This window comes from Theileria equi (assembly GCF_000342415.1).
Source record: "Theileria equi strain WA chromosome 4 map unlocalized gcontig_1105316255041, whole genome shotgun sequence".
Lineage (NCBI taxonomy): Eukaryota > Apicomplexa > Aconoidasida > Piroplasmida > Theileriidae > Theileria > Theileria equi.
Window position 1 is genome coordinate 1,339,576 of NW_004668225.1, and position 20,664 is coordinate 1,360,239.

The following is a 20,664-nucleotide window of genomic DNA, read 5'->3' on the forward strand; positions in this document are numbered from 1 at the left end:
GGTAGTAGAGACACTCCCTCTCTAGACTCTTCTCTTGTTGGTATACTGGAATGCTAGGATTTATGCTCACTTGTAATATCGAATATAGACAGGAAGGGAACAATGAGAACAACATTCCCTTTACATACTTGGTTTTAAAACCAAATACTACCCATTCCAGTACCTATAAAGCATGCACTTTATTTATGCACTAGTAACATTTATATACAGGGATGAAGCTGATAATAAAGACCCAAAATTTGTCCTTTACAAGGGATTGCGGAAGAAGTATTATGGTTCTGAGGATTTGCTAGACGAGCAAAAATTTAGTCAGATGGTGAAGGAGATGCCAACATTTTTTGAGGAGGTATCACAGGACGCTGCTAGTTTGAGACAGAGTGACGATCTTCCAGAATTTGTTACGCTATCAAATTTTAATGAAAGGGTATGCGTTTTACCATAATACTCACTCGTTTAGGTTATTAAAGACGCTAGCAAGCGGTCGCCGATAATTGTCCAGCTATATGAAGACAACTGTTTCTTGTGCTTTTTGGTCCGGCCGTTTATCAACTCTGTGCATAACCACCTCAAGGAGGTCAACAGTCCGGTCAGAATTAAGCGCTTGAACATTCAGATGAATGACTTTCCCAAGGGATGCCCAATCACTAGGGCAACCCCGACATTTGTCTTTTATACCGGAGGCAACAACGGTGCTAAGTGGGAAGAGTTTAAACCACAAGATTTTGTTAGGAAACTTTCAGAGGTTTGTTTTCCTGTACATGTTTAAATGTGATGTTTATACACCGTTAACATGGCTATATAAAATATATAGGTGGCAAAATTGCCAAAGGATAGTGTAGAATATTTGGAAAAACTCGCAGAGGATATTTCCCAGAGATTTGTAATGTTTGGAAAGTTGGCACACTGGATGTCTGAGTCACAAATGATCCAAGAACTTGTCTTTAGCTCTCAAATTCCCGGCGAGGAGCCGCTAACTTCCAGCGAGGACATGTACTCTAGAGCTCTCCGAATGCTCATGGATATGGATGCGGACAGGACGGACAGTCTCGAGGAGAATTTGGAGTACCTCAAGGGTGAAATCAACTCTGCAGAACAAGACTGCATTGCCATGTCAGAAATCTTAGGAAAGGAACTTGTAAAACAAAATGTCTAATTGTTACTTGTATAGTTAAAAATTCAGAGTTGTTTTGCATTCAATAAAATTTTCGCCATTGTGTTTGCATTCTTCTTTCGGGCAATTGCTTGACTCTTGAGCACTGAGCGCTGGATTTCGCAACAAATTACCTCAATTGGTTGCTTCAACGACAGCATGTCTTTAAAACGTCGAAATTCATCGTGAATCGATTGCCAAATCACAACTGTGAATGGGTTCACATTCTTGCCAGTTATTGGACACCTCATTTCCAGCACGCCACTATCATTCTCAGCAACTTGATTATCGTAGAGGTTAATTGTGATTCCAGAATCGCCTCCCTTGAATTTTTCACTTCCATAGTAGTTGAAAAAGGCAAACACAAGCTCGGAAAGGGACTCTTGGTTTTTACCCAGGTACTTGCACCTTTCCATAATCTCGGCTGTATCTGAAATGAAACAAAGCTGATTGTCAAGGTCTTCAAAAGGAGAATAGTTCCTTGTGATGTCCTTAAATAGCGGGAGTATTGGAGGGTTTCTGTTTGCTAAAAAGTAAAAGAGCTGCAGCGATAGAGTGTATGAGCTCATTGTACCTTCCGCTCTATTATTAATCTGGCGACATTTAGCCCAGTATTTGATAAATCGACCAAGTTTAGCCACACGCGCATCTAAAGATGTCATTGTCGTTACATAAAGCGAATTGTTTAGTGCAACGGTGTTGTTTATCGAAACGTCACACACGTTAACTCCATTGTTATCAAATAATTTTGCGATAGGAACCCTTGCTTGGATTATTTGTATCTTTGAAATGTAGTCTGTATTTAATAGCGATGATTTTACCAGCATTAGCTTGGAGAGCCACTGCCTCTTTGTTTTGCAGTCTGGGATTACTAGGCAAAAGTCAATGTCTGAGCCTCGGACCCATAGTCCATTTGAGCAGGACCCAAAGGTATGCATAGTTCCTCCCACGGATCTTTCCAGCAGGGGCTTTAGGTTGGCAATCAGAAAGTTCATCCGTTCAAACTGCTCCCCCGGTGGCACCAGTTTGTTTTCGTCCAAAAGCTCCAAATCCAGCAAGAAATAAGACAGGTAGATTGAGTGAGAAACCCCGATACCCCTCTTAGGCAGGAGCGACCAGACCTTTTTAGAAATACTCTTGCATAAATTATGGTACATTATCTTATCGTTTTTGTTCAATTGGCCTAAGTATGGAATGTGCATGCACGAAAAACTAAACGAACCTATTGACGCCCAAATGCTTAGTAGCAGGTTATAAAAATCAATTGTAAAGATAATCTCATCGTTTTTGTCATTGTTCACGATCGTTTTGAGCAGATCAAATTTGTGAGTAGTCTTTGCGTATATTTCGTTAAAGTTCCGCAGGTGAAAGATGAGGTCATCATGGGAGGAGTCCGTAGACAATGTGTTTGTGCGATTTTTTATAGCTCTATCCATGCTTCTCAGGACCGTAGTTGGAGAAGAGCTTGGAATGGTGATAGTGGAATTGCGTCTTCTGTCAAAATTAAACCTTTTATGTATTCCCGCAAAATGGCTAATAGAGTCATCAGATTTATCATCATCAGCATCTTCCACCTTCTCCCTAGGAACCTCGTTTTGGGGCGTTATATTCCTCAGGGGAGTGCGAAGTGTGCCCAAATGCGGCTTTATGGCCCTCGAGGGAACGTTCTGGAGGAAGACGCGCTCACCCCTTCTCAGCCCCGTCAACATCTTCTTGAACGCCACGCCAGGCTCCATGGTTAAATGACCTCCTCTATCGACATGTTTCGGCCCTAAAATCCTTCTTTGCCATCACACAGTCAGGGAGACCCACGTCGGCCATGAAACCAACCCCTAGTCCTATATACCAATACAGCGACGCTTATTCCCTCAAATTTATCCTCTGTGTAGCCAAAAGTCAAACAGAAGTTGAGAATGAAGAACAAAAACAAAATTCACGAACAAACTGGACACTATAGACCAAAATAATTAAAACACACGACAACTATAAACAAATAAACGCCACACCCGCACCTTTTGAACCAAACGGGACGAAAAAGAGAAAATGACGACTGAAGGGCCCACACGTCGTCAAGCCACACAGAAAGAACCGCGGCTCTCCAACTAATTGCCATAGAGACCAAACTCTGAGCACATTTTACACATTATAGTGGCAACTAATCACAACTTTTCTCGGTCATGATGCTCTATTTTGTACGTGGAGCGAGTTATGCTCGCGATGTCGCTCCATGGATCAAAATGTTAATGTATAGCCATATACCATGTAGCTAAACCACAAATGGAACCTAAATAATCGTAGAATCTCGCCAAAAACTCCAAAATACGCCAATACGAATTCGGAACAGAGGCTCTGGACAAATGTGCGCCTCTTTTGCCAGCCCATAGGCTAAAATATCTCACAGAATATCTAACCACCCGCCAAAAGCTTTCATGTGTGTGAAAATGGTGGAATCCGCCGTCGATACTCTCCATGGGGCGACGACTTGGTGGTTCCTCTGGAATTTGCCCAGGAGCGCCAAGACACAAGTAAATGTAGAGAAGAATTGTGAAATGTACTTATAATGTGGTTAATTGGCGTGATTTTTGTCTCTATTCTTCCGACCTTCACCGAGGGTCTGAGTGTGCTATTCAAACGGCAATTTCTGGATGGCAAGTGCATTTCCAACAATGGCATAATTTACGGCACTGGACAGGAAATCGAGGCTCTCACAAGGGCCAGGAATTGGAGAAGCTCACCTTTGTGTTTTTCTTCGACCCAGTCGTGTTCTTCTCCGGCGTTTCTCTCGTCGCCTGGATTGACGTCTCGTTCCTCTCTGGGCGTCCAGGCCAAGGCCAAGGAGATCATCCTCTCTGACGAGTGCAGGAACAGTTTGCTCTCCGGCATCACCAAAGTGGCTGACACGGTCAGAGTTACTCTGGGTCCGAGAGGTCGCAACATTCTGCTCGAAAAGGAGTACGGCACACCCATAATCGTCAACGATGGCGTAACAATCGCAAGGAATATCGAGTTGAGCGACCGCAAGATGAACGCGGGCGCCAAACTCATCCAGGAAATCGCCACGACCTCCGACGACCGCGCCGGTGACGGTACGACTTCTACGGCAGTTCTGGCAGCTGAGATCGCAAAGAGAGGCGTAGAGTATGTGAACCAGGGCCACAACTCGATCCCGCTTCACAAGGGCATCCAGAAGGTTTCCAAACTCATCATTGAGGAAATAAAGACTTTGAGCAACCCAGTGAGCGGCTACAACGATCTCCTAAACATTGCCACCGTCGCAACTTCCGGTAATGTTGTCATGGGCCAAGTTATAGCCAAGGCGTTTGACAAACTCGGTGGAAATGCAGCGACGATTCTGGAGGATAATCCGGCGCTAGAGGACGAACTCGACTTCACTGAGGGTTACACCTTTGATCGCGGATTCGCCAATCCCTACTTTTTGCTCGGAGAGGAGAAGGAAGCCATCGAATGGGCGTCTCCCAGTATCCTCGTCTCGGACTCCAAAATTGACAATCCACAGTCAATCCTTTCCATTCTTGAGCATTGCGCCAAGACCAAGACTCCGCTAGTTATCATTGCGGAAGACTTTGGTCCTGAAGCCATGCAGACATTTATCATTAACAAGATGAGAGGAATGCTCAAGGTCGTTGCCGTAAAGGCGCCCTCGTTTGGAGAGAGGAGAAAGGACTATCTACAGGATATTGCCATTGCCACCGGAAGCACTTTTGTCTCCAGCGATGTCGGAATCAGCCTCGGGGATGTCACGGTAGACATGCTCGGAAACGCCAGGAATGTCGTGATTAAGAAGGAAAGGACGTCCATCATCACACTTCCACAGTTTTTGGGAAGCATCAAGAATAGGTAAGGATGCGTAGTATACGAACGTAGTGAGTATGATGCTGACGATGGTGTAAGCCAGAGACAGCATGGGTATCCGACTGAAAGGAGGATAGGTCCCGAAGAATGAGGGACTAGAGCGACCATAAGGGAGCTCTTCTGTCCAGTAGGATTAAAGTCATTACTGGAATGCAACGGAAGGAAGAATGTCCTCCGAAGGAGGATTAATGACCACAAGGGAGCTTTATGGCGAGTATACGTAAGCATAGGAGTGATGGTGACTTCATGTAGAGGGAATGGAACCTCTGGAAACCATCCACAGAATAAGGGCGTATGCTCTCTTTGGTCATCCTCTGGCTCCTATACTTACGTATATTCGCTACAGTCCTCCTTCCAGTCAGACAGTCTTTCGCTTACTCAAGATCTAGCAGTCGTACTGACGTACTCCTGCAGAGTTACTCCGTCTAACGACGGCAATCGCTACTCCATAACTCACATACTACCATTACACAAACATTCAGGGTATCGTCTCTATTGAAGGAAAAGGAACTCAGTACATCTCAATTTGACAAGCAAAAATTAGGAGAGCGTATTGCCGCTCTCTCTGGCGGTATTGCAAGAATTAGAATCGGTGCAGCCACAGAGACTGAACTGAAGGAGAAACGCCTGCGTTATGAGGATTCCATAAACGCTGTAAGGGCTGCCATGGAAACTGGATACGTGCCAGGAGGAGGTGTAACATACTTGGCCATGCAAAGACCAGAATTTGTAGAAAAGGTAATGAAGAATATTGAGGATTCAGTAAACGAGGAATTGAACTCACCAGACTCTGAAGTTGTTGATGGAAGAGATGAAGAAGTAGAAAGCGAAATTGAGCTCCAAAAGGCTGGCGCCCAGATAGTACTCGATGCAATGAGTATCATTACCAAACAAATTGCAGATAATGCCGGTAAGTTTAATCTGGAGTTCTAAGAGTATCGCTCATTACCGTGATTGTACACCAGCCATCCATACTGCCCATTCTGCTCACACCAGTTGAGACATTGATGGAGTACTACTATGGAATAATGAATGACTGAACAGTATAGAGGGAAGTCAGTGGAGGAACTAGTCTAGTATTCTAGTGAGTGAAAATGGAGGATGACCGAAGAGGGTGTAACCATACAAATTGGTTACTATCCAGGAGATTTTAACGTTAAAGTAGATAGTAAGGGAGGATACTATTACAATAGTGATGGCGGAACGGTTCTTCTAACGGATGAATGGTTTCCTGATTTAGACGGAACTTACAGGAAGTTTGTTCATACTCTAAAGGATGGTAAAATAGGGAGTATTAACAAGGGAGTAAATTCTCAAGCTGAATTTACTAGCCTAGACAAATATTCCAGTGTTTCGGTCTACTACTGGTCACAGGATCATGCATGTAGTAAGCCTCTCCTAATTCAATTTGGCGATGAAGAAAAATACTATAAGACTGATAATGGTACTACTTGGACTAATCCTAGAAATGTAACAACTGAAAATCTCAGAGATTCACTTAACAAACAGAACTGTGAGAGGAATGAGGCTCACATTATAAATATCTTGGAAAAAAACGGCACTAATAATGGTACCTATACCTGTCCAGGTTGTACTAAACAAAGTATACGCGTGTTTCCTAATAGTCCATCAGGTTACAACTACTCTATGCATTCTATTCCTGGTTATTCACAACCCATCTCAGTAGCTACTTTCAGGGATGATAAAAATTGGCAACTTGGACTTCCACCTGTTAAAGGTGTCTCCACTATCTATGTCTATTTTAATTCAAAAGTAAACGGAAAACCTATCCTAATATACTATGAACAAGGTGGGCATAACTACTTCAGGAGGAATACCAAGGATGGCAATACATGGAGTGAAGTTTCCCGGTATGATAAACCTACAGATCCTACTGATGATAGAGATAGTAAAATAAAAAATCTTATTGAAAAGAGCTCTTATTACCCTTCCATCATTATAGATTTATCCAGACCAACTAATGCACCATACCGGGATGAAGGTGCTGGTATAACCATTACCGTGAGAAGTAGTCCAATTGATGGTGGCTATTCTAAATTTGAACACTCTCTAACTGGTGGACTTTTTAAGGTTAAAGATGTTATGCACAACTCTTCTACACTTCCCGGTATATCCCCTCATGATCAACTACTTAGCATTTCTGCGTACTACTATGGAAATGATCCTAAAGATCTGTCTAGGCTTCTCCTGGTTGAGCTGGTTGCTAGTGGGAATTCCAAGTATTCATACCACAAGAAACCTAGCAAGAGTGGATCTAATTGGAGTGTCATTCCTGAACAAGGAACTAAAATAGAAGGTTCTCTTCTAATCCAAACGCTTAAGAAGATACACTTTCCTGATTCTGGACTTTCTGGAGGAGCTAAAGCGGGAATTAGCATTGCAAGTGTAGGTGCAGGAGGAGGTGCCATAGGCCTTGCCGTATGGAAGAAGTGGTCTGCTATCGTCTCATTTATAATCACTCGCTTATAGAATACTTCACTTATACTCCCTATGGATATAATGCAGTATGTTCTCCTTACCCTTGGTAGGCAGAACTGGGACCAAGAGACTCTCCCTCTCTAGACTCCTCTCTTGTTGGTGTACTGGAATGCTAGGACTTATGCAGACTTGTACAATCACAGGATGAAACGATACTCTTTCCAGTAGCATTCACACCTTACCTTCATCATCTTCATCCCATTTATAGGTACTGATGGATCAAAGGTCGTTGAAAGAATTGTAAATTCTGGTAAACCATTCGGTTATGGTTGGAATGCCAAGACAAACTGCTATGGTGACATGATCAAGCAAGGAGTTATCGACCCTGCCAAGGTCATAATGTCCGCAGTAGAGCACTCAACCTCCGTTGCAGGTCTCGTTCTAACTACCGAAGGAATGATGGTCGAAAAGGAAGAAAAGAAAAAGTCCACAGACGATGAAGCAGTGGAGGAGCCATATGAGTAATTGAACGGACCAGAATAAACCATAAATGCAGAAATTTGTAAAGTTTTAAATGATGAATTATCCTACTCGTTTAAATATTTTATTGTACAAAATTTAGCAAATCCAAACACCTTGTCACGCGGTCCTTTGTTTCCTGCGATAGTTCCTCATCAGCAAATTTATGCAAAACCTCTTTAGCGCCCTGGGTAGAATTTGAAATTGCGAAAAATAGAGCAGAAATAGCTCGGTCGCGTACCACTTCCGCAGCTTTACAAAGCGTAGAATCCATTGGCAAATTTAGGGCATTGCAGAGCAAAAATGTTTCAGCATACAGACCACTAGTGGCTAGTAAATCTACGGCACCATGGACATCTTCCAGTAGCACAAGTAAAATTGCCAAATAAATGCCACCCATTGAACGTATTTCTGATTTTGCAAATTCTATACATTCTTCGGGATATGTCATCTCTCTCCCAAACTTTCCCTGGTAAATGAGAAATATGTTGTTAAAATAGCCAAGAAATGTATCCGATGTCATCCTAGAAGTGAGCAATTCTGGTGCCCATTTTTCAACTTCCTCCTTGCCGTTTTTACAAATTTCAATGAGCAGTTTAACGGACAAATGACGGTCACTTGATAAATCTGCAGAGCCAAGCAGGCTTGTAATATCCATATTGTCGCAGAATAGAAGGCACTCCTCTGGAGTAAAACTGCTTGAAGACAAATCTCCATTCTTGTGACAAAAAAGCTTTAGCAAAATTTCCAGGGCAAAGTCGCGATCCTTCATAGCCTCAAAAAGGTCCAAAAACTTTTGTAAATCTGCCAAATTCCTGCAAGCATTATCACTAGAACCAAAAAGATAGTAGCTAAAATTGAAAGATTTTAAAGACTTTCCATTTCCTACAAGTAACCTGGTAATGTTTGGAAGTGCCTGTTCAGCCCACAGTATAGAGTTATAATTCTGTCTCCGCGAAAATACAGGTGTTATCTTCAAAAACTCTGATCTTGTACCCTCTGAATGATAATTTGAAACTGTGCATACCTTTACTCCAAAACCAACCACACCAATGGCCAAGATAAATATACAATCGTCAGTGCACATGCATCTCTTTGGATTTGTGAAATTCACATTCATGTCATATTTCCTCCAAAGCACTGCGAACTTTAGCATATCTACAGACATTCCAACTTTGCGTCCAGATATCCCATTAGCGGGGACGAACGATGACTGAGAATCACCAGATGGAAATTTGCATGAGAAAATGGACAAGTTATAAAGGTACAAGAGAGATGTCGCATATACATATCCTGTGTTTGTACCTATCGCGATAAATTCTTGCAGTGCATTCATACACAGCGACTGGTCCAAAGACGCTTTAGAGTACCTAGAATACAACATTTCATATCCAGATGCTTGATGTCTATAAATCTGGTTATACTGTTTGCCAGATATGGAGACTGATGTTGGAATCCCATTTACAGAAATGCTCAAAACTGGACAAATGAGAATGAATGAATTCTCAAATCTCGACAAAATATATAGATACATCGAGTTCTGAGCATAATAAAGCATTGCCAGAGAGTCCTTTACATTGCAAAAGTTTGTAAGAGTACCTATTCCCACGTTTCCTATATCTGCACTGCTTTCTACGTCTTCATTATTTTCCGCGTCTACTCCCTTTTCAGAACCATATTCCATATAGTATCCCTCAATGGGCCATTTTATAGAAAATATCAAAGAGAGTTTTGACCTTTTCATCATATCCATATAAGAATCCATGGCATCCACTGTTATATAATTTGGGCGCTCTATAGTATCCAAACTCTCCACGTTCATGGACCTGGATAGTTCCACCCATCTAACATCACCTTCGCTCTGCATTACCAAAACAGATGCGTATCTCGCACTCTCTATACTTTTCCATATCCTTTCCAAAAAGCTACTCTTCAATTTCTTGTAATCGACTTCAGTATCTTCGTCCATTCTGTCTGTCAGAGTCCAGACAAGTTGGTCAACCGAATGGTCAAATTTTGTGCAGAACAAAATATGATGAAGCAAAGTGTTTTCTGCCTCTATGAATATTAAATTTACAGAACCATCTTCGCATCCAACAGCTATAATACTCGGTATTCTAGGGTGGTGAACTAGCGTTTTGATTCTGCTCTTTAGTGTTCTTATGCCCTTTGTAGGAAGTGAAATGTCAAGTTTGAACGACTCCAGCGTATAGTTATCTATAATACCAAGCCTTTTGCTCCAGTTTTTTGCTTTTCCACTCTTTTTATCGTCACCTTTAACAGTAGCTTCATCACTATCCCCTGGTTGGGATAAATTGTTGGTTATGCCATAGAATTCAGATATTCTCTCGTTAAACTTCATGTTATTCATCTCTAAAATGTCGATTCCAATGTCTAAAATATTCAAAACTCCGTTATTGGATCCAGAAAATATGCATGCAGGTTGTAGAAATGATGACGAGAGAACCCCAAAGTCACAATCCGTCACTATTCTGCTATATACCTTGAAATTTCTAAATAAATCAACGCAAACAGTATGAGTATCCATTGAAATTACGTTAAAATAGATGTTACAATCCAGGGAGTAATGGTAAAGATAAAGCTTTCCCGCCGGAATTCCGATGAACGTCATTGCTCTATTTGTCCTGTAGTTGAACATTAAAAGTCTATTTGCAGTCGTAGCAAGCAGAATAATGTCCCTATTGTTAGCATCCACTTTCATGGAGCAAATGTTTAATTTATCATCAATCACCAGGGCTTTGTATTTGGTATCAGACAAATACGATGGATAAACTTCAGAATTCCCATCTTCACTCATTTTACCCGGAGAATCTACAGTATTTTCATCATTAGAATCTCTATGAATAACGGTATAGAGTTTCAGAATACCGTCAAATACGGAGATTGTGAAATCCCCCTCCGAATCTACAAATAATGAAAGAGTACGAATTTGCGATTTACCATGCAACAGCGCATGTATAGACAATTTCTCAAGGTCAAAAACAGCCACAGATCCATCAGTATATCCAATCGCCAGAAACTTGCTCAGCTCAATCAGTCGATCGTATCCTTCCTCCTTATTTAGAGATCCCTGGGCATACTCCTCCTTATTCTCGCACTTTGAGCGTTCATATAAATAGTTACTGTAGTCGATAACGATGTTTCCCTCTGAAATTGCAGAAACGCGCCGATCAAGTGGTCTAAAGACATCAACAGAAAGATCGCCATAGAAGGGGAACCACCTCTTTATAGTCCCGTTTACGTCCACAGATGTTACAGAAAGTATAATGGAAGAGGAACCACCGTCATTTGTCTTTATATACGCCGTAGAAATCCCAAAAATTGGAGAGTCGTGTGTGACACTTCCGAGCTCTTTGCGACCGTAAATTGCGACAACATTCCCGGAATCCACTGTAACGATGCCAAACTCATCCTTTTCATTCTCCAAAGGTGCGATATTGTCCCCAAAATCCGCCAATGAAGGCCAACGGCAGAGGCGAGAAAAGGGGAGAAGCCATTTCGCGGCGATTATGCCATTTATGCCAAGAAACGAGACTACAGACCCATCCTTTCCATTTATAATCTCAATTCTACTGTCAATAGCTGAAAAAACCAGAGGCAAAAGCCGCGAATCCTCCGCGAGGATACGTTTGACCTCCAAGCCGAGGCTCGGAAGCAAATTGACGTCCAAAACGCACAAATCGCTACATTTTAGAGGTACTGTACTCGCTGGAAGGACTATATCCAGACCATCCGCATCATACATTAAAGTGGACGCCCAGTTTTCTTCCTGCCTACACACGTTGCTTATATACACACCTAGTGTTACAAATTAGCGTTTATGAGCTCTGGACTCTATAAACTTTACAAGTTTGAGGCGATTGTGTTTCTCTTTGAGTGAATTCGGCATTGAAATGGTGCTGGAGGAGTGGACGGAGCCCTTGGAGAAGACGTCGCCTCTGGCCTTTACAAGTCGTTTGAAATGCGCTCTAATTTTGCCAGACTCTGAGACGAATGTTGTCTTTTTAGAAGACTCCAAATCCTCCTTTGAAACGTCCAAAAGGGGCAGTGAAAAATTGCTGTTTCCATCATCATCCCTCCTCTTTTCCAGCTCTTTCTTTTCATTCCTAAACCTCCTCCTCAGCGCAGAGTTTGCGAGGTAGTCGTCCTTGTTCCTGCCCTCGTTCATGCGTTCCAGATAACCCAGCCTTCTGTTCTCATCAACGACTTCTGCCTTTTCCACCTTTTCAGGCTCCAACCTTGGCATCTGAGCCCCTTCCGAGGGGACCGCCAAAGCGCCCTTCTTTAGCTCCTCTTCCGCCTGTTGTTCGAGTACAAAGAGGGCATTTGAAGCCCTCATCTGCTTCTCCGCAGCGTCGTATCCCAGCGCCTTGGAAGGGTCATTCTCCTCGATCCTCTTGCGGACTCCTTCCTTGCAGAGATAGTCGGTGTTTTCAGGGTCAGTTTGGATCACAATCTGGGTGTGGCAGTAGAGACAGGACATGCGAAACGCGTAAATGTTCGTGGAGTAGTACTTACCCACTCGTTTCCGCTCTGCATCGAATCGAACTCCCTTGGCTATGAAGGCTCCGCAGCCCAGACAGATGACTTTAAAGGGCATCTCAAAGCGTATCACCGGTCCCTTGGGGCCCTGATTCCAGATATCATCTCCCTCCTCTCCGATACGACCATATTTCAGAGAAATGCCATGTGCCCTCACCTTTTTGGGAGTCTTGCGCATTCGCTTCCTCTGTGTGCGATAGGACTCATCCGCGTCTGGCGGATAGTAAAAGTTGTCCGCTCTCGCGGCCTTTAACGTGGACATTTTGTCTCTTTTAGTTTACTGTACATGGGCTCAGGTGACTCGGGAGCCTCTAGGCAACCAACTGACGGCTAAACGCAGATAATTTCCTGCCAACTGACGATATGATCATTTCCTCATGTTAAAACTTGAAGTGATGCGGCGAAATCTCTCTGGAGGCCGTCAGTTTATACTTTTTACACCCTCCGACATGTATCCCCCAAAAGGGCTCTATATGCCCGTATTTTACAGATTATGCAGGCACATCCACAGAAGATGTCTAGTAACAACAAAAGAGTCGCTGGAAATCGCAAAAATACCTTCGGAAATCAAGAATGGCGCCCCGCCAGAAACGGCCGGGGAGACGCTGAGGGTAACTGGCGGTAAACTCTCGCTCTTTACCCCAAAAGTGGACGAGTTGCCATCAGATATGGAGCCTCTGGCCTCCAGAGACGTCCCAGTCATCGACAAGAGCAGTTTTAAGAACTACTTAATCGTTCCTCAGCTTGGCATCAAGTCGCTCTTCTCAAGCCAGTAAGTCGTTTTATGCCCTTTAACAGCGTTCAGGGAAGTAAAGCTTTGTGAAAACTCTCCAATACCTTACAAGGAGTATGTACCTGGGACTGTACATGCGCATCACTATCCTCTCTTTCTGTTGCCCACAGAGTACTCTGCGAGGATTTCAAGCGATATTTACGCCGCCTCTTACACGGAGGACTCAAGAAACTATAAATTCGAAGGGGATAGAAGGCTACCACTCAGCATAGGGAACTGTGCGATTCCACATCCTCCACAACCGTTGCTTTATGCAATTTTGGGGAGGCCAACTTTGCTACTCCTTTTCAGCGGAAATCCTCCAAACTCTGATGCAACCACCGCTCTTTTATGGAAAAATAGACTGGAACATGATATAAACACCGTAGCGGTAAGCCCTTTATCATCTATACAAGATGCGCAGGTCCTGAATAGTCCGTCTGGAAAACTCTTGAGCTTTGCCCACAAGAGGTACCTCAACACGTTAGCCTCGACTATCGTTGACAAGTGTCTATTTATGAGCATTGTAAAGAGTCTCTCTGTGCAATCCACCGTAAACATGCACCAATATCGCAAAGAGCTGCCAAGTCTACTTCTAATCGACAAATCCGGATACATTCGGTGGCACGCCATAGGAAAACCTACCAGAGAATCCAGCTTTATACTCAATGAAAGTATAAAACAAGTACTCAAGGAGTAGTGGTTCTATCGGCTAATCGCTTCCTATTCTAGAATAATGCAGTTTTCATCTGGATGGATATTGCAAAATACAGTGTGATATACATGATGGCATAAATTCATCCTTTATCAACGGGTTAGTCATTAAAAATTACTCATAGATTAATACATGCACTATGGCATTGTAAAATAGTTTCAACCTGGTAATTCCTGTTTTTTACGGGCCCAAGTTCCGGAATGGAGTCGACTAAGCAGAGGGACAGTGACATACACAAAATACCGGCATATACTATTCCAGTAGCACATTCTTGGGATGGTTGGAAAATGCCACGCAAACTAGGCTTCTCATCTCAATTGTTGTTTATCAAAAAGAAGAGGTCTATAAGGTAGGTAGAAGGAATGTTCTACTCGATCCAGGACGATTCTCCAGAAGGTAGCATGATTTAATGGTAGCGATATGAGATACTCTGGAAAACACTAGCTTAAATACTGAAGGTAAGGAAGAAGGGGAACAACTGGGTACATTGGTAGGACATATCTTCCGATCCATTCCTAGCCCATTCCTTCAAGCATCTCTGCTCATCCAAAAATAGAGGTTACTTGTGAAGCTTTGGGACTGCTAACCCACAAGCATGAAGGTCTCAAGGTAATAGTTGGTTATCTGAATGAATAAATGCCTGCATAATCTGGCAATATCCCCCACTGTTCTTCGCATTCCTTGGTTCCATTCTTACCAAGCCTACTCCACAGTGTTATTAGAAGATCAAGGACTTCTTTCAGATAACTTGTATCTCTGACCTGTAAAGACTTTGATCTTCTTTCTATTGTGGTTTTTCTAGAAGACGGTACGATTGTATGTTGTTTGTAGTGTTAAATAACCACTGCATACTGTTGTTTATTGTTTACATAGTTATAACCATTCATCCATACTAACCATTCTGCTCACACCAGTTGAGACATTAATGGAGTACTACTATGGAAGGATGAGTAAGATGGGTAAGTATGAATGAGGTTGTGGATGATGGAGAATCTAGGAAGTCTTCTAAGGAACCTCATAATCCTACTTTCTTGGTTCCTCTACTACTAAACCTGATGAACTAAAAGATGAATGGCCTGCTGTTAGTACTAGTAAAGCTGAAGAATCTACTGCTAGATCTTCTACTGTATGTCATGCTAATAGTAATTCTAGAGGACCCGAAAGACTTTATGCTAAATATAAATAACCTGAACTAGTTGGATTTGAAGCCCCTTATCAACCTGAAGGACTTGATCAGATCATCATGATCTATACACCCTATCAATAATGGTAGCTCAACCACAAGTAACCATTAAGCTTGGTGTAAAACCGAATGATAAGGATAAGAATGGAAAAACTTATACAGGAGATTCTACTGGAAGTAAGAGTGTTATTATTAAAGTCACAAGATCTTTCTATCCTCTTGACCAAGGATCTACTGCAAACTTCCTCAAGTATACTCATGAGGATAAGGATAATACTGGCAGAATATCACCGTTTAAACTAAAAGCAGTTAAAGATGGCACTCCTATTCCTATTAATGGGATTCCTCCCAATGGAGCTAGTATACCTAATGTGACCTCCGTTTCAGCTTATTACTGGAAGTATAAACCTAAGACAGTTCTCATATTAGGGGTTACTGCCACAGGTACTAAGAGTGAAACTACTTATTATGTCAAAAATCTTTTATTTAGTGGTGGTACTAAATGGGCACAAGCTGGTACTGGTAACCTAGATGATGAAGAACTTGAGAATGTATTGGATCAACAAAACTGTTATTTCAACAATGCTGTTACTATGAATGTATATTTTACTAAGTCGCAGATCTATACCAGTGGTAATAATAAGTATTGTTGCTATTACCATGAGGGGACCAGTGGGAAAGGAAGGGTCTCCGTTGAGCGAAAGACTGTTTCTTGCACATCCCACATCTCAACTCGCCTTACAGTCTACAAACATGAATTTACTTTTGGTGATAGTTCTAGATTATCTGGTATTAAGTATTATGATGGTAGAGGTCAAAGAAGGAGAATAAAGATTACTGGTCTTGTATTACCTACCAGAGACTCAGTGAAGGTATATGTTTTCTACTGCAACGGTAAAAATCCAGTTCTTATCTACATCAGAAGTAGAGGCATAGCTACAGGATGGTACAAAAAGAACGATAATAGCAGTAGTAATGGTAAAGATGAAAAATGGGAAAAAGTTCAGGATTGGCTCCCTAACATAATACCTAATAACTTTAAGACTACGGACCATGGAAAATTTGATGAACTTGTTAAAGCGCTACAGAAGGCGGGCGGATGTAAAAAGTCGGGAATATGTCCTCCTGATCCTCCCCCTCAACAACGGCAACAAGAAGCTTCTCCTGCTGAAGGATCTCCTACTTCTGATGCTCTTGCTGATGGAGGAGCTAGCATTTTTGCCGGTCTTGGTATATGGTCCATATCTGGCATATCCTCTGGTACCCTGGCCGGAGCTGGTGGTCTTACTGGATTTGGTTGGTGGATGTTTAAACGTTCTAGAGGAGATCCTTGGATTAGACAGATTTAATGGGTGCATATGGATGCTCCGCAGGAATTTTAATGGACATCTACCAATAATGCAGTATACCGGAATACCATAATTCGATGCCTTGTTCATACTCCATTAGAGTGTGCATGCTTACTTGTGAATCTTTGGAATGAGATTCTAACGAGGCAAAATTTTCCATAATTTCATAATTGTTTGAATGTAAGAAATACATTCGTAATGTGCTATGATCTCGCAAAGAGATATCAAGATTGCTTAACCAAATTTACATACATGACTAGAATTGTATAGTGAAAAAACTACATTTAAAGGTTAGATATCATGTGTAGTTATCCAACCACTCGCTAACGTAAACTGAAATTGTTGAGAGGGATTTTGGAATTGTCAAACCGTGTGATTTCCCCTCTAATTGTATTAATTTAAAAGTCTTATCTTTATATTTATCGACCATGTCCACCAAACCACCTATTCCACATACTAAATCGCCTTTGGAGTGAAGCAATAGTGTGGGCAGATCTCTAGGATAATTAGCCATATTGTCATCCTCTACCAGACCTTCACAAGCATTGAATAGCAATTCCACTACCTTATAACTCGGTTTTTTGTTATAACCTAATGGATCATTAAATCCGGCAAATGCACTAAATGATTGTCCAAAATTGGAAATAACGTAATCAGAGTAGTCATCTGTTGGCACATCTCGTGCGCACCTTCTTATACGCTCCCTAAACTTTCTTCTCTCTTCTATATCTGACATAGGGTAAATATCTATCATTGTAGAAAAGGATACAAGACCATCCACAAACTTTGTTCCCTTCTCAGCATTCTTGTAAAACTCTTGAACAGCTTGCATAACAATGTTGCCACTCATGGAGTTTCCTAGCAGGAAGATCTTTTTATCTGTAGGAATGTTCTCGTAAAGGCTACGCTCATCAAAAGTTTCGCTAGGATCATCAAATTTACCCCTCTTTACAATGCTAACAAACTGAAGCACATCATAGACATAGTCTTTAAAATCGTCCATACTGCATCTAAATTCAGAGACGGATTCAGAGAGACCATGCGATTGAAGATCATAGCCATATACATTGTAACCGAGTCCGTTTAGAAATTCCACAAAACAGTTGTTATATTTGTACTTTGGAAAGGCTTCAAATGCATCCATACCTTCCAGCTTTGCATGCTCAAATAGATGTCCGTACTTTTCCACATTACTTCCCTTTTGCAGACCACGTCCAATGAATGGTTCTCCTAAATACGGAGAGAGGGGAGTTCCAAATGTCTTGCAATTCCACTCATAGTACTTTCTACAGAATGTAAACATGAAAAGAGATGAAAGTCCATGGGCCAACACGAAGTCTCCCTTGGCATTTTCTACTCTAGAGGCATACGTTGCAATACGTAGTCCTTGTTTATTCTTAAAACTGCTCATTACAATTTTACCGTTACCCTGGTGGGTATATGAAACGTTCTTATTCACATTATGTAAAGAAAAATATTCGTCCTCGTCTGTAGCTTCCCACTTCTCATTATTTCTTTTAAAATACAAAAGTCTGCGATTACCCTCATTGTCAGAAACGATCAGAAATAGCGTACGTGGAGAGTCATTGTTATATTCTTTGTTAACATAGATGCAATATTCATTACCTGAAGTTTCCCATAGCACATTTTGTCCGTCCACCACCTTTTCTAATAGGAATCCAAGAAGTGGAACGTGTAAACATACAAGAGTATCGCCAAACTTTAACTTTTTAAGTCGGACAACATCACTATTAACGTTTTCGAGATCCAGCACTTGTTTATTATCAAACTTGGACTCATCAAATCCGGTCCCTTTTAGATTATCCATGTATTCATCTTCATTTATTCTAGCCCATCCATAGTTTATCTTGTGGAGGTAGATATTCTCCTCTCCACGCCAACTAGAGACGATGAGATACGCCAGTTTAGGCTCATCTCTTGGGTATAGAGATACGTACAAGCATCTCTCATCTTCACCCTTTGCTTCCCAAATTGTTATGCCGTTGAAAATTTTCGATATGCGATAGCCGACGTTTGGAGCGTAGACGAGGAATGGAAAGTTGGAGGTGTTTGTGACAAAGTACTTGTCGCATGTTTCCCTCTTTTCAATGTCAATCTCAATGGACTCAAAGACCGTCTTTTGCAGTACCATTTGGTGGAATTTATCGTAAAACTCTTCCTCCTTCGTCTCTGTCCATGCTCCACCATTCCTGGCAAAGTATAGGGGCATCCTTACGTTCTCATGGCTCCCAGTATACACCAACAAGAGCCCAGTAACGCCCTGGTGCCCCGGATGGCATCCATTCCCCTCGGGATACCTGATGAGTACCACGTGGTCACAGCTCAGTCCATTGGCGGCTTTCCATAATATCTGCTCTTTATCCACAATAGAGGATATCCTCGTGGCATCTTTGGCCACGTAAAAGTGTGCATTTATGAGATAAAAGGCTCTTTTAAGCGTCTCAACGTACAAAGGGTCCGGAGCTGAAATGTCGAGAGTGACTTCTTCGACCCTTTCCCCGGAATTTTCTACATTTACCAAAGCACATAATTTACACGAAAACAGGAAAAGGTATGTCGCCAGGAGCTTCATGCTCAGGGAAGAAAATTTACGGTCACGAGGAAAATTCCTCAAAGGCATGGGGTGTAGAATCAAATTTTATTTTTTCCAGAAATCCGTTCCCTCCTCGTCTAATCCCCGTAAGTGCCTCTGATGTAACTACAAACATTCCATTTATGTCCAGAAGGGTGACGAGAATGGACCCTGTAACTGAGAGTGACACAATGGCCCCTGTCTTTTCCATAAATTTACATTCTATCAAGTGTGTAGTCTGTAATGGGTTCCTATAGGTTTTTGCTTGCGTATTATGGGTATAAAGTCCTAGGAATATCTACCAGTGCGCCAACACAGAAGATACAGCACTGCTGAGCCTTCATTGAAGAGACCCATTTACTAGACAACTGCTCCTTTTCTGTGTGAAATCCAACAACTCTTACTATTACTACTGCAAGGGCTCTGATGACTGCTGGTACAGGTATGTTTATAAAGAGGGAGAAAGCTGTAAAAAGGTAGATACCGAACTGAATACCCTGCTTAATCTACTTAAAGACAATCCACTTACCAACAATAATTACTCTAGCGTTACTGGTGTTCATATTCAGTCTGATCATCCTAATTATGACTATCGGAAAGTGTTAGGTAATCACGATGATGGCTCGTGGTGGAATCCCCTGTACTGGCGCTTGTCTCCTACTTGTATGCCACTGATTATGCATGGTTTAGCGGTTGGAGCTATGGGTTCAATTTATCCTCATTTGGTTCCAAAGACTCTGGTTTCTGCCAAGCATGCTCGTATATTTAACGTCCTCAGTATGTTCTTGGCAGCAATTACCCAGATTTTGAATCTAATATTTCTTGAGACTAAGAGTAAGGCTTTTGCCAACAGACCTTGGGAGTGACCTACTTCAAGTTATTGTTTGCGGAATTGACACTGTTAAACCGGTGCTTAAATTACGCATTAACAGAGTAACAAGTATGCTCTTGAGAGAACCCCTACCTACTGAATCCACAACGTTGCCCAGTGCATGGCATAATGGTAGTATGAAGGATAATTTTTTAAATACTTTGAAGCTTTATGAGATCATTCTGCCCTTTATACGTTCTGCCAATTTTCATTATTCACGAACCTCTTCTTCCTGTACCCCAGATGAATGTCTATTCTTGCCTGGGTTACTTCCCATTAATACTATCGCAAAATGAATATCTGTTCCATGTTGTGTTTGCTGTCAGCACTGAGGTGTTCCAGCTGGAAGAAGTTGCGTTGTTTTGGCAGGAGGAAAAAGAAGAGTGGTAAGAACGATAAAGTATCTTGTAAACCATCATCAGCCCATAAAGACCAGGTTACATCTAATGTTTCAAATGAAAGTACAGGAGATACATCGCCGCCTGAAAACACAATGATCCCAGTCACAGAATTTATCATCCTAATGAGGGGAATATACAACCAAAGTTGAACATGGAGACATGCCATAAATGATTATTGTCACTAAATAGACTCTATAATGCAGTAATTGTGGAAGAATAAGGGTGAAAAGGTTACT

The 20,664-nt window shown here is 41.9% G+C and overlaps 8 protein-coding genes across 8 annotated transcripts; 4 read left to right on the plus strand and 4 right to left on the minus strand.

Annotated features, from left to right (window-relative positions):
- Positions 1 to 172: 172 nt before the first annotated feature.
- BEWA_050470 (hypothetical protein) lies at positions 173 to 1,153 on the plus strand (the record flags this gene model as incomplete). The annotated part of the gene is made up of 3 exons (XM_004831974.1): positions 173 to 424; positions 458 to 742; positions 812 to 1,153. The coding sequence occupies 3 exons, from the start codon at positions 173 to 175 to the stop codon at positions 1,151 to 1,153; spliced, it is 879 nt and encodes a 292-aa protein (XP_004832031.1).
- A 23-nt stretch (positions 1,154 to 1,176) lies between these two features.
- Positions 1,177 to 2,886, minus strand: BEWA_050480 (conserved hypothetical protein; the record flags this gene model as incomplete). Its single annotated transcript, XM_004831975.1, has 2 exons — positions 1,177 to 2,333; positions 2,373 to 2,886. The coding sequence occupies 2 exons, from the start codon at positions 2,884 to 2,886 to the stop codon at positions 1,177 to 1,179; spliced, it is 1,671 nt and encodes a 556-aa protein (XP_004832032.1).
- Positions 2,887 to 3,710: 824 nt separating this feature from the next.
- BEWA_050490 (chaperonin 60 kDa, putative) lies at positions 3,711 to 7,987 on the plus strand (the record flags this gene model as incomplete). The annotated part of the gene is made up of 3 exons (XM_004831976.1): positions 3,711 to 5,008; positions 5,506 to 5,933; positions 7,731 to 7,987. 3 exons carry the CDS (start codon positions 3,711 to 3,713, stop codon positions 7,985 to 7,987), a joined length of 1,983 nt encoding a protein of 660 aa, XP_004832033.1.
- A 79-nt stretch (positions 7,988 to 8,066) lies between these two features.
- BEWA_050500 (hypothetical protein) lies at positions 8,067 to 11,747 on the minus strand (the record flags this gene model as incomplete). Its single annotated transcript, XM_004831977.1, has 1 exon — positions 8,067 to 11,747. One exon carries the CDS (start codon positions 11,745 to 11,747, stop codon positions 8,067 to 8,069), a length of 3,681 nt encoding a protein of 1,226 aa, XP_004832034.1.
- A 66-nt stretch (positions 11,748 to 11,813) lies between these two features.
- Positions 11,814 to 12,806, minus strand: BEWA_050510 (conserved hypothetical protein; the record flags this gene model as incomplete). Its single annotated transcript, XM_004831978.1, has 1 exon — positions 11,814 to 12,806. One exon carries the CDS (start codon positions 12,804 to 12,806, stop codon positions 11,814 to 11,816), a length of 993 nt encoding a protein of 330 aa, XP_004832035.1.
- Positions 12,807 to 12,993: 187 nt separating this feature from the next.
- Positions 12,994 to 14,155, plus strand: BEWA_050520 (hypothetical protein; the record flags this gene model as incomplete). Its single annotated transcript, XM_004831979.1, has 3 exons — positions 12,994 to 13,316; positions 13,350 to 13,707; positions 13,741 to 14,155. The coding sequence occupies 3 exons, from the start codon at positions 12,994 to 12,996 to the stop codon at positions 14,014 to 14,016; spliced, it is 957 nt and encodes a 318-aa protein (XP_004832036.1). The 3' UTR covers positions 14,017 to 14,155.
- Positions 14,156 to 15,297: 1,142 nt separating this feature from the next.
- On the plus strand, positions 15,298 to 16,563 carry BEWA_050530 (hypothetical protein; the record flags this gene model as incomplete). Its single annotated transcript, XM_004831980.1, has 1 exon — positions 15,298 to 16,563. The coding sequence occupies one exon, from the start codon at positions 15,298 to 15,300 to the stop codon at positions 16,561 to 16,563; it is 1,266 nt and encodes a 421-aa protein (XP_004832037.1).
- A 298-nt stretch (positions 16,564 to 16,861) lies between these two features.
- Positions 16,862 to 19,156, minus strand: BEWA_050540 (conserved hypothetical protein; the record flags this gene model as incomplete). The annotated part of the gene is made up of 1 exon (XM_004831981.1): positions 16,862 to 19,156. The coding sequence occupies one exon, from the start codon at positions 19,154 to 19,156 to the stop codon at positions 16,862 to 16,864; it is 2,295 nt and encodes a 764-aa protein (XP_004832038.1).
- Positions 19,157 to 20,664: the final 1,508 nt, after the last annotated feature.